The 13,671-nt window shown below is 35.2% G+C and overlaps 1 protein-coding gene across 5 annotated transcripts in view; it reads left to right on the top strand.

Annotated features, from left to right (window-relative positions):
• MMS22L (MMS22 like, DNA repair protein) overlaps positions 1 to 13,671 on the top strand; it is a 160,577-nt gene that overhangs the window by 64,372 nt on the left and 82,534 nt on the right. For 4 of the 5 annotated variants that reach the window (XM_077162451.1, XM_077162449.1, XM_077162450.1 and 1 more), the window contains 4 exons: positions 6,060 to 6,179; positions 8,408 to 8,634; positions 9,292 to 9,384; positions 10,533 to 11,045. In XM_077162451.1, the coding sequence (XP_077018566.1) occupies positions 6,060 to 6,179; positions 8,408 to 8,634; positions 9,292 to 9,384; positions 10,533 to 11,045 (953 nt within the window). The remainder of the gene's footprint in view (positions 1 to 6,059; positions 6,180 to 8,407; positions 8,635 to 9,291; positions 9,385 to 10,532; positions 11,046 to 13,671) is intronic. The other variant, XM_077162452.1, reaches the window with a different exon arrangement.

The following is a 13,671-nucleotide window of genomic DNA, read 5'->3' as shown; positions in this document are numbered from 1 at the left end:
ATATTTCTTTCCTGCAGACAAAAAAATGATAAAACTGTTCTTGTGCCAGGCACTGTACTTAGCATTTGATATATGTTCTTTCACTTCATTCTTGTGAAGTGAAGCTGCTGCTTCCATTTTATTGATTAAGAGACTGATGCCCACAGGCAACCTTGTCCAGGTTCACTCGCTAGCAAGAAAATAACAAAGTTGGGATTTGAATCTCCATTTATGTTTGACTTTACTATGTTCTACTGCAAAGCATTTGACCTTGTAGTATTCTTAATGAAACTCTTTTTCTTCGTTATTTGTTTTGACACTTCCTTGCTTTTAGGTCTTTAACTAGTAATGCATTTTGGTTTCTGCATCTGTTTGGGTCATACTTGTGGAAATCATCTCAATTTTTTTTAGTGTTTCTTTTTTTCTCCTCCATAAGAGCGTGATAAGAAAATGTTAAGGTAGAAAGAAATTAAAATACCCAGTGTTCCTAAGTATCCTCACTCTGTTTCAACTCTATCTTTTTATTGAAAATTTGAGCTAAGACTGTTGGCTCTCACACTTCTGAACATTGTGTATTCTTATCTCCCTTACTGTCTGGGCTTGAAGATGGGGAAACCTCTCTCTCCTTAATTTAATTGACACACACAGAATTTTTAAGGGAAAGTGGTTCAAAGCAAAGTAATAGTTGGATGTACTGTATGTGAATTTGTAGCATATGTAACATGCTATCTGTAATTGATTGTAGGCTAAAAAACACATGTACTTCCCAAGTCACACTCAGTTGAGTAATTGTTGTACCAGAATTCAGGAGAATGGTATTTTCCAAGCCATTTCTTTTCATTGTAATCTGCAGCCACTAGCAGGAAAATAAGGGGAAGTTTTTTTCTCCTTTCCTTTAAGAGCCCTACTCCTTCCGGATGGCAGCTTGAGTTGCTTCAGAACTCCTTTCCCCCAAAGAAGCTTTGAACAACCAGCAAGAACTGGCAAAAACATCTTTCTCAGAGCTCTAGAAAACAGGAACAGTAACAGGGCAATTGCCAAATCAGTAAATTTAGGTGGTATATATGTTGCTAGAATACAAATTAAAAAACAAAACAAAACATAGGACTGTACAGCACAAATAGTGACCCCAAATGTAAACTGTGAACTGTAGCTACTAGTGCAATTATAATATTATTTCATCAGTTGTAACATAGCTGAGCACATTAATGCAAATTGTTAGTGATAGGGAAAACTATGTATTAGCACTCTATATTTCCTGCATGATTTTTCTATAAACTTAAAACTTTTCTGATTAACGAAAAAGAGATTAAGCTTTAAGTAAAAATATTGTCAAGAAAATAAGGATCTAATGGAAAGACATTATATACCATGAGGTGGAATTTTTTTGTAGTTTATTTAAAGTGAAATGGAATGAAACCGTTCTCTTAGTAGTGTTACTTTGGAAAACCTCCTGTATAAATAAAGCCTAAAATATGATTTTGGAAGAAAAAAAAGTGGTAGGCTGTCCCCTCCTCTCCTCTTTACCAGTTTGATTCCGGCCTTTGTTCCCAGTGTGGAATCCCTGGTCGCGATTCAGGGGAAACAGAGTCATCCTCATGCACATGCTGGGAGCATGTATGTGCGGCCCAGTCTGTCTGGTGGTGGCCTGAGGGACTCACCATCCCAGAACTTAACTAATTATAGGAGGAGCTCTTCCAGAGCTTGGGACAAGGGATTTCTGGCTGTGATGTATAAAGAACTATGCCCAGGACCTAGAGGAAACTTTCCTACAAAATAGGGGACATATGTAGCCATGTAAATAGGGGAATTACTAGGACCACATGTGCATGCCCAGGCAAGGAGCAGAAAGGATTGAGGAGACCCCACTCTTTGGCCTAGAACTATTCTCCCACAACACCTATTGTCATATAACACCTTGTATGGATAAACCCTGAAGTAGAACACTTGCACAGCCCAATCTGCAAAGACTGGTAAGGGAATATTCCTCTTTTTTTTTTTTTTAAGTTAGCTTCTGTCGTTCAAGGAAAATTTGGTCATAAAATTAGCTGGATATATGCTTAAGGAACAGATATCAGAAAGTCTAAATTTCAGCAATAAAACATTAAAATATTAAGATTTCCAGGTTTCAACAAAAACTTAGAAACATTTAAAGAAATGATGACCCCGGCAAAAGAAAAGATTGAAGCTTAAGAAACCATCAACAAAGACAGATTTGGGACATACCAGACAAAGACTTAAAAAAAAAAAAAGGTCTTAAATATGCTTGAAGAGCTAAAGGAAAACATGGATGAAGGAAATCAGGAAAATGATACATCAACACAAAGGAAATATCAGTAGAGATATGGAAATTATGAAGAGGAACCAACCTTTAATGATTTTTTTTATAATAAAACCTAATTTTTTTTACCTTGCTGCATAATAAAAAGTGTTTTAATTTATACCACTAATGCCAGTGTGAGCCTGCATCTATTTAATATTTTCATAATAGAATTAAAAAGATGTTAGGAATGGACAGAACTTTGTCTTCTTTGGCTAAATGAATTTTTCTGTTAGAGAAGCTGAATAACTAAATGTCTTGTCATAAGTCTTACAGCTACTTGGTGAAAAGAGGCACCAGAACCAGATCTCAGTTTTGTTAATCATTTATTGGACCTCTCTGATGAAAAGAAATTGTGCTAGGCCCTGGGGACACAAAAGTGAATAGGACATTATCCCGGTGCTCGGAGACTATTGAAGACAGATAAATAATCTAAGTGCTACAACACAGGTGTACATAGTGTCCTCTGGGAGCATAAAGAAAACCTATTGTCTAGTGTAGGAATTAAGTTTTTTTTGAGGGCTAATTAAAAGAGTTTAAGCCTTGTTTAAAAAAAAATCTGCTCATTGCTATCATTTACTCATGTTTGGATCACTCTCATTCATTGAAGGCTTTAGCCCTGTTGTAGTTTGCTAGCTTTCAGGGTACAATATACCAAAAACAGAACGGCTTTTAAAAAGGGAAATTTATTAAGTTGCAAGTTTACAGTTCTAAGGCCAATGAAAATGTCTCAGTTAAAGCAAGGCTATAGAAATGTCCGATATAAGGCATTCAGAGAAAAGAAAGCCAGTGATGTTCAGGCTTTCTCTCTCAAATGGAGAGGCACATAGTGAACATGGTGGTATCTACCAGCTTTCTCTCCAGGCCTCTTGCCTCATGAAGCTCCCTGGGGGGTGTACTCCCTCTTTATCTCCAAAGGTCTCTGGCTGTGTGGACTCTTGTGGTTGTTGTGACTCTCTTGCTGTCTCCAAAATGTTTCCTCTTTTAAAGGATTCTAGTAAACTAATCAAGACTCACCTAGAATGGGTGGAGTCACATTTCCCTCTAATCAAAGGTTAATATCCACTATTGTATGCATTAGTGAGATAATCTAATCAAAAGATTCCAACCTGCATTGCTGAATAGGAATTAAGAGAAATGGTTGCTCCCACCAGTTTGGATCAGAATTAAAACATGGCTTTTCTAGGGTACCTAATTCTTTCAAGCCAGCACATCCCTGAATCAGTGTTTTCTTTTATATCTGTATACTACTGTTCTTAGTGACTCTAGTATGTAAAAATTTGTATTGTCTCCCTAGTCTCTCAGTTTCTTAATATCCTCACCTCCAGTCAGATTTTCTTTTACCATCCTCACTCACCTCTTCCCGTGGTTATGCTCTACATTTTTTCATTTTATTTTCATTCTGATTGTCATCATTTTACCTGTTCACTTTTCTACCCTCTTTCGTATCTTCATTTGCATCTTTAAACAGTTTAGATTACAAAACCACTATTAATTCAATCTGTCACAAAAATCTTTTCAATTTCATAGCCCTTAAGTGTTTAAACCTGGCAAAACCTACTTTTTTCGGCTAAATTTTGCTAGAGAAAACCAGTAAGTCGTCCTTACTGATAGGCCTGACTTTAAATACTTGGTCGGAAATCTCAAATGGCAGTGAGCTGTAGAATGTTTGCTTTTCTGCTCTCTAAAATTGCTTATCTCAGTACCTCTCTTTAACCCGCAATTCAACACATACTCTGCCCCTTCCATTAAACTAAATATCTCACCTCATGAATCATTGAGAAAATAGATGCAGAACCTCTTTAACTTTGCACCTTCAAATTGCACAACATCAGCCTCTTACCCTGCTTTCTATTGTATTGGAAGTGTCTCTGCTTCTTTCAAAGGCCGATTCCTTTTCCTGTTCACTGCATCCCATCTCTTCTCGTCTTTGGACTTGTATACAGCTCCTTTGATATCTCAATTGCCTAATCTTATCTCAGCCCTCTGTGGTGAAACTGGCTGTCATCCTGAAAGTGCTCTTGTCAAGGTAGTCATAGGCTTTCTCACTGTTAAATCCAATGTTTCTTCTTTTTCCTCATCTCAGTCACTTAGAAGCTTCCAACCCCGTTGACCACTGTCCCTATCTGAAATCCTTCTCTTGGTTCCATGATGTCTGGTTACTTCACTGGCCACTTGATTTTGTTCTTAAGCTCCTTTGTTGTGTGTGTAAATGTTGGAATATCACGGGGCTCTCACTTTTGGACCTTTTCTCCTTTTTATCTATGTTCTTGAATGAACTTACCTATTATCTAGCCTTGAAGCTCTAGAAACTTAATATGAAAGTAACGTCCAAATTTGTGTTTAACACCTCTAACATTTCTCCTTTGTTCTACACCCATATATCACATAATCTGTTTAGTAGTTCCGCTTGGATGTCCTGTACACTCTCCCCATCTGTTCCTATTCTAGTCTTTGATATCTCAGGAAATGGTACTATATACTCATTTTCTTAAGCCAAAGCCTGGGAGTTCTCCGTAGTTACTCTTTTTCCTTCTTAAGTCGATGTGGTCACGTAATTTCCTCCTAACTGATCTCCTTGCTTCTAGTTTTATCATCTGTGTTCACTCTCCAAGCATGATCCGGAGCAGTATTTTGAAACAGATCCCATCTCTCCTTGCTTGCAGTCTTCTAGTGGCTTCCCATAATATTTAAAATAAAGTGCAGACTCCTTATCAAGACCTGTATGGCCTCAGATGAGATATGGTCTCTGCCTATCTCTGACTTAATCCTGTAGTAATACCAAGTTTAAAGCTAATTCGGGACCTTTGTGATTGTTTTTTCTGCCTTGAAAAATCTATTGCCAGGTGTTTAAATTTTTGGATCTTTTTCATTCATTTAGCTCAAATGCCACTCCTTAAAAGGATTTTTCCATTGATAGCACCTGATATAATAATGATGCCCACCTTACTCCAGTTACTCTTCCATATCACCCTGTTTTGTGTTTTGATTTGTTTTTCATGGCTGTTTAACTATTTGAATTTATCTTGTTTGTTTTTGATACCTCTTTTTCCCTTCTAACAAAAAGTATAAGCTCTATTAGTATATGCACAACATCTGACTTATTTATTGTTCAATGTCTAGTACCTTAAAATAGTTCCTGGTATATAAGGAGCTCTAAATGAATAATTGTTAAATGATTGGAATTCAGGCATGTGACTTTTTTTTAGTATGTGCATGGTTATTTAATCATAGAAGTTTATTGAATTTAAATTTTCTTTTTTTCTTCATCCTTTGTCTCCCAGTACCTCCCAGAATGTTTAAAATATATGTACTCTGCCAATTCTCTAGTTTTTAAAAGAACAGATTTTATAATCTCATAAAGAATTTTACCAAAAGCATGCACAAGCCCTCTGGATTTGAGTATTTCTTAATTATTAGATCATTTTTGCTATTTCTTTTATTCTGGCATGCATGGGTTTCATTCCATTTCTTACTGAATTCAATGATGAGACACCTATTGTAATTTTTAAATACTCAATTAAAAGTCACGATGAGTTGTGTAATTTTCATTGTCTGAATATGTTAATGTTCTCTAAAATGAATTTTTACAAGTATACTTTATGCTAATTTAGACCTGGTGTAAGATGAGAATGGGTATGATTTAGTGATACATATTCATATTCTTTTTAACAGCAGGTTATTTCTGTGTCATATCAAGTGATAATATTCATGTTACCAGAGCTTATTTACTCCCTCACAACTTCAATTTATTTTTTAGGACAGTATACTAGAAGAACAATTAAGGATGTATCTCCACTGTTGTTTGAAACTTTGTGATTTCTGGGAGCCAAATATTGCAATTGTTACCATTCTATGGGAATATTATAGTAAAAACCTGGTAAGTGAATAGCATATGGATTTGTTCTAGGACTTTAGAAAATTTTGACATAATATTTGAAGAACAGTTTTATGGTTTAATTATTAATGGTTCTGGGTTTTTCCAAAAAAGTTAATTTTTTTTTTCAAAATAGATTGGCATAGTTTAAGAATAGTTTTATCTTTTACAAACTTTTTTTTCCATGAGAGAGAGAGAGCATAGACAAAGCAGTCAAAATTGCAGCAGATATTTTAAAAATCCCCATTTATAAATGTCTTTTGTATGATAATAGCAATTACTGATTGCTTGTGACACACTGAACAGGCGCTACTGTCTTGAATAAGACACAGTCTTGGCACTTGATTAGCTTTCAGCTTAGTGAGCAGGTCCTGTGTTTATTAAAAAGTAGTTAAGGACGGACCAAGGTGGCTCAGCAGGCAGAGTTCGTGCCTGCCATGCTGAAAACTGGGGTTTGCTTCCAGGTGCCTACCCATGCAAAAAAAAAGTTAAAAAATACCCTGGAAAACCAGAAGAGGGAGCTTTTAACCCAAGATTTTGACTCACGGAAGACTTCTGAGGTCATAATTTTGAATTTGTTCTTAGGGGAAAAGTGGAATTTTCCAAACCTGGAATAAAAGAAACATCCAGGAATAAAGAATAGTATAGATGAATGTATGGAGTCATGAACAAACATGAACTATTCCTACCTGTCAGATAGTTCTGAGTGATAGGCCTGGGGTGACTGTGGAGAGAAACAGGAGATACGGAGAGTTGAGAAAGGTACATTCACAAGAAGGGGTGAAGATAATATGCAGTTGAGTTATGGTTTATTCAGGAGACATTGAAAAACAAAGATGTGATATGTTAGATATGTGTTTGAAAATTTTTTCAGCAAGTGGTATAAGATGATGATTTAGGTACAGATGATTAAGCTGTTGCAGTGGTATGAACAAATAAAGGCTATGGATAGAAAAGAGGGTGAATTTAGAAGATAAAATTTAAGAGGTAAAATTAAGAGATTTAGTTATCTGTTGTATATGGAGAAAAGAGTAGGTTTGGGGTGTTTGGGTGCCTGGGTAAGTAAATAGTGAACTCTTACAATGAAGATAGAAAATGGAAATGTAAGATTTATAAGTAAATAATAAGTTTGGATTTGGATATATTATGAGCTTATTAAAAGTGAGAAAAATACCTTTGAAGCATAAAGTCAGGCTGATTAGAGAAATGACTGAGTACAGTTTTGAAGCAAAATGCATATAACCTATGTCTAGAGTATCTTGTCATACCAGAAAGCAGGGAAGATTTCAAAGTAAACTAGAGTCATGTCAAAACTACATAGGAACCAACTTGAATGGATTCCCATTGCCCAAAGCTGGGGCAGTCTGAGCATATGAAAAAATAATGAATGCAGTGGATTAAAACAGCATCAAAGAAGTTTAAATCCTTGAGTTTATATTACTTAAAGAAAGTAATTCTGAAAAAAACTCATTTTAAGAACTATAAATAAAGGAAGATACAAATTATATTTTAAAGTAACCAAAATGTTGATGCACTAATAAATTCAGAAGGAATGATAGAAATAGAAAATAAACATTCTGTATATCTAATGAAATAAGGCATCTGGACAACAATTATTAATGACTGCTAAAACCATTAAGTAAAAGGCTGCTAGGGATCACTGAAACGGATGAATCAGGTTGACAACCTGATCAATAAAGAATGACAATGATATTATGTCCCTCTTGCCTAGATGCAGTAGGAAGTACCCAGTATTGCAATAAAAGACTCTTGCCAAAAGATCCTGACTTGTATCTACTCAAGCTGCTATATATAGCCACCAGTTTACAGAAAAGACAGGGGATAAAAGAATATGTTATGTGACATTAGGGGAATACAGCAGCTAAATCCAGAACAGGGAAAATTTTGCAAAACAGATGACCCAGTTTTTTCAGTAAATAAATTGTAAGCAGAAAAGTGGGGAAACAAAATGTAGGAGCACTAGTAGACATATCACCCAAATGCAATGTATGAACTTTGATTGTACAGTAACTTGGACACTGTTAAAAAGATGCTTTGGGACCAATTCAGGAATTTGAACATCCCATGATATTATGTGCTATGTTGAAATTTTTATTCTAGAGGGTGTGTGATAAAGATGGGTTAAGTTTTTATTGGGCTACGGTCTTCATCTTTCCATTTTTATTTACTAAGAGACTTAATATTTGTTTCCCATCTTCTTTTGCTCTTAGAATAGTTCTTTCAGTATTTCTTGGCTTCCTTTGAAAGGCCTTACAAATATCATTAAGTCACCCTTGTCTATGCTTGAAATGGTGAAGACATGCTGTTGTGATAAACAAGACCTCGACCTATATAAATCCAGCAGTAGTTATACCATTTTCCTTTGTATTTTGGCAAAAGTTATTAAGAAAGCAATGAAGAACAATGGCCCTCATCCTTGGAAGCAAGTCAAAGGAAGGTGTGTGCCCTATCTTTTTTTGCCATGAATGTTCACTGCTATTTTGGGAAAGTGTTAATTGTTTGTATTTTTTAAGTTAACTTGTGCTTAGAGTCTTCATGACTTACACATTTAAAATGTACTCCTAACGTCAGACAGCAAAATAGGAACTTTAGATCTCTTTCCAGTTACGGTAAGAAACATATCTAATATCTGTAACTTGTGGAGCGTATTTTCTTATTTGTCTCATTAGTGCTGAAGATTGAAATTTTATATATTACATACAGAGATATAAGGGAATTGTTTTTTCTTGCCCAAATTAATTGTAATGTTGTGTAATCTGTTACATACATTTTATTAAATAAAAGCGATAGAAATAGAAACATATCCAAATTGTGCAATGGCAGGTAATAAATTCAACCCCTAAAGCTTTGTGTTTGAGCCCAGTAGTCCCACAAGCCCTGCTTCCTTAAATGAAAATTGACTAGAATATGGTAGAATGAGATAACTTTTAGGTTCTTATTTGGGGAGTGTGTTCTCATTTCATTTCTGGAGTGATAAACCTTTTGTCACATTAGTCTTTTGCTCTGGTGTTCCCTTTTTTTTCTGAGAGTTTTCTTGTTTAATAGGTAATGATTTTTAATTGCCTTCCCTTCTTATACTCCCTTTTCCTGTTAGCCCTTTTTCTAGCCTTGTGCAGAATACCACTATCTACACTTGCCCAGCCTATGTGTTGGGAGCTCTCAGGAAGCAGAATACTTCTTGTTCTAGGTAGGAGACTCTCAAGAATCACTTAAGGAAATGCTATTTGATCCCCACAGTGAGTAATCCTTATAAAGTTATGGTGCTACAATTTGGATTTTTTATTTAGGTTGTACTTTTTTAATGATAGCTCCTTTGTTAAACCTCAATGTTATATGGCTCAAATAGTAAGTTTTTTGTTTCATTTGCTGGTTTGTTCTCAAAACTTAGAACATTTTTGGGAAGAAATAAAATTCATAGAACTTTTGCTAAAAGAAATCATTGGAATTCATTCAATAACAGGTCCGTTTATTAGACAGATACTCTACACCAAGCACTATAATGAACATGGTGGGAGATACAGAGATAATTAAACGGATCTTTACTTTCAGGAGCATGTCAGCTCTGGTAGTTCTTTATAAATAAGCACTTAACCTTTCAGAACATTAGTCATTTCTATCCTGAATAAATCAATTGTAGAAGTTAAAAAATTTAACAGTCCATAAGTAGGAATTGAAGATGAATTGTTTTCAATTCTAAACCCTTAGTTGATGAAAGAGAAATAATTCAACTATTAAATTATATTAAGTAGTATTGATGGGAGTTTTTTTTAATGTCTTGTCTTGGACATATGAACACTAAAAATTTTTCCTTCAAATAGTTAAAAGTGATTTTTCCCAGCACTTTGGATTATTTTAGGGTATAAGTAAAGCCATGAGTAAGAGTTTTTGAGGGGTGGAGAGAGAAAGTGTTTATGAAAAATTGTTAACATAAAATTGTCCTATTAAGATTTATGTAAAGCACATCAAATTGTACTTAATAGATTATATATTCCTTCTTATTTGTAAGTAGAAATAAGTAAAGAAAGGCGATGAGGAACTTAAATAAAATGGAAAGTCAAATTCTATATGGAAAAAAATTATACTGTCCTTTGGTGAAAGCCACTAAATCCTGTCACGTACTCACAGGTGATTTGCTGCATCATTGGAAAATTTGAAGGTAGGGCTTGTCTTTGAGATTTTCTAAGTAGAAAAAGTAACATGGCAGCATCAGAAATAGAAAAATTAGCTAAATATGTGAAGTAATGTGGTTGTCATGAGTATTGAATGCCATGCTTTTCAAAGATGTATTTTTTGTGAATGAAACAATTTTATTCAAGCACTTTTTATGTTTTACAGAATATATTCTAAATTCCATCAAAGAAGAATGGAGGAACTAACTGAAGTTGGTCTGCAGAACTTTTTCCACCTTTTTCTGCTGTTAGCAGCTGTTGCAGAGGTAGAAGATGTAGCAAGTCATGTTTTAGACCTCCTGAATTTCCTCAGGCTTGCCTCTATAACATCTTCTCAAAGAGCCCTCATTTGGAAGGGTCAAATGGCCTTTCTCTTGATGTATGTGCAGAAAAATCTGGACATTGGTGTTTTGGCTGAGAAATTTTCATGTGCTTTCCGGGAGAAAGCAAAAGAATTCTTGGTATCTAAGAATGATGAAATGGGACAGAAAGATACTCTCTGGACCCTTCTTTCCATCTACATAGATGGTGTTCAAGAAGTGTTTGAGACCAGCAATTGCTTGCATCCTTCCCATGAAAAACTGCTTAATGATGGATTTAGTATGCTTCTGCCAGCTTGTCGAGAAGCTGAACTTAGGGCAGTATTGAACTTTCTACAAGCTGTTCTGGCCAGAGTCAGGTATGTTTTCCAGTAATGTGTTAATTTTGTTGATTTGTTTTATATCAACTATGCTGATTTCATATTAAAGATTTCCTTTTGACATACTCATTAAATCCAATTGTAGAGAGAAAAGTTAGTTTTGAAATTGTTTCAAACAGTAGTTCTTCAAAAGAAAGCTTACGTGCAAATACACGAAGTAACAGTAAATTGAGAAGAAATGTGGTACAATCCCAGAGCCATGCCTCCCAACCCTTCCTCCTGCTTGCTCTCCTAAAAGAGCATTTTTACCCAAAGATATGTTTCAGATATTCTAAGCAAGAATATGAGCTCAAATCTTAGGTGGCTTTTACTGAAACATATACTTTTTGTGCCCCAAATAAGTTTTGACTACACTTTACCACTAAAAAATAAAGTAAGTTGCTTTAAATATATTACTGCAAAGCTGTGTCCTCTACTGCATGAAATATCCCTAGCAAAATAGTTTATTCCAACATTAAGATAGGATTGTTCTCTTTGTAATATCTATTACCTATACAAAACTTACTGTTTTCATATCCACTTAATTATGCTAATACACAGATAAACTCAGACCCAGACATAATAATGGATAAGAGCTACAGTTATGTCATTAATTGCCTTTTAGGGCGTTTTCCTATAATGGTTCTACCCTTAAAGTACATGTTCTTAAGAAGTTAGGTGCTGTCATTCAGTGTGGTTTAGTCATTGAGAAATTGTATGTACTGATTTTATCTGAAATCATGCCAGAAGTTAAGAAATAGATTGCCTCCCCCTTCCCATATCAAAAGTACTGTTTTTCAGAGGCATTAAACTTCACAAAATTTCCAAACTTGTATTCATTACTTAATTAATTTGCTCTATGTTGGACTGTGTTTTGTACTAATTTAGCCGCAGCTTTTTACTCATCGTTAGGGTCTGTGTAGTTTTTTATATTCATCTATTCTTGTTAATTTAAGTTCTGAAAGTTTTGCCAGAGTTCTTGATCAGATAACTATCCGTCTGTCCTCCAATGTAAGCTATATTAAAGCAGGAATCTTAAAGCTTTCAAATTTTTGAAATTTGAAACGGATAGATAATAAATAACTGACTTCATTGAAAAAAGCTTTTACTGATTCTGAATCTTCAACACAAACTATGTTCATTTTCATTACCTGTTTTTGCTTTAACAGTTTATTAGTGGATTTTGTACTTTACAAATTTCCAAATTTATTTTATTTCCTCAGATTTTTTGGGGGGAGGGGTGGGGTTGAATGGTCTGGGAATCGAACCCGGGTCTTCCATATGAAAGGTGAGCATTCTACTACTGAACCACCCATGCACCCTTATTTCTTCAATTTTTTAAAATAAGTGGTAAGGGTATTTCCCTGTGATTCCTTTACAAAATTAGGAATTTCCACGTCTAGTGCCATTTTCAGTTCGTTTCTTTATATTTGTCTGAATATACAAAACAAGAAAGAAGAGAAAGGAGCCAGAACCATCCTGGTAATAGGAACTACAATCTCAAAAAGATTTAGGGGCACAGAATAAGGAAAGAAGGGTGTTTTAATTGCCTCCTATTCTCCATGTAAGTGAAGGAGGGATTACTGCTCTATGCTTATGGGGATGGCCAATAGCTGAGATTGGACAGGTGATATCGACGGCAGTTTATTAGTCACATATAATCGCAGCCTGGGGAAGGAGGATACTGCATACCACACAGGGACACATGTGTGTTGTGCTTTTGAACAGAATGAACAAATGGGCTGTGGGGAGGTAGGCTTTGTAATATCAAGAGAGTGGAGTGCCCACCCCCACCTCCAACCGCAGTTCTGAGGGAGGGAGTGATTGGCTTGTTTGAATAATTCCATGGGCTGGCGGGGAACTGAAACCTGTTCCTCAAGGATAAGCAGGAGCTGTGTCTGGTACTTTTGAGAAGGAGGGCTGCTTGGCTAGAGGAATTTATCCATTGGACCAGAGTGGAGAGGGGAACTTGTGGATGGGCCATCTGAGGCCCTTCTGGTTTCCCCCAGGTATTGAGGTGGCAGATTATATTGGCCTTACTTTTAGGCCTTACACCACAAGGGGGAGTATTGACTTTAGGAAGAGAGAGCTATGAAAACAAAATGACAGAATCTGTCTGCCTTTTCCATTAAAGATGAACAACTTCCTCTTATAATCCTTCTTAACAATTGTATTGCTTCTTACATAGTTTTTTTTTTAAGATTCATATTCCATAAATACTACTAATTTAATTTTTTATTTAAAATTTTCCGGCAATCTTTTTGTTGTTAAAATTTTAAATGTAATATAAATTTAAATTATAAATGTAATAAATTGTTATGGTAAAATGTTCCTATAGTAAAATAAGGCGTAAGAGAAGTAAAGTTCCTCTCTCAATCTTTACACTTTATTCTTCAGTTTATACTTGTAAGCATGCTACAGTGTGTAGGACAGCCCCTATGAGAAAACGTTATCTGGTCTAAATGTCAAGGTGGAGAAAACTTGTTCTAATTTTCTGCAGAAGTAAAAATGATTTCTTGTAGATCCTTCTAGAAACCATCCCCACCCCCATTTATAAGTTTTAAGTACAAAATAGAAGATCTTTGTTCTGCACTTTCCTTTTATTCTTAATATTTCCTAGACAATT

The sequence above is a fragment of the Tamandua tetradactyla genome, chromosome 5 (genome assembly GCF_023851605.1).
Source record: "Tamandua tetradactyla isolate mTamTet1 chromosome 5, mTamTet1.pri, whole genome shotgun sequence".
Lineage (NCBI taxonomy): Eukaryota > Metazoa > Chordata > Mammalia > Pilosa > Myrmecophagidae > Tamandua > Tamandua tetradactyla.
The sequence above is the reverse complement of the archived record's forward strand: the minus strand, read 5'-3'. Positions and strand labels throughout refer to the sequence as shown.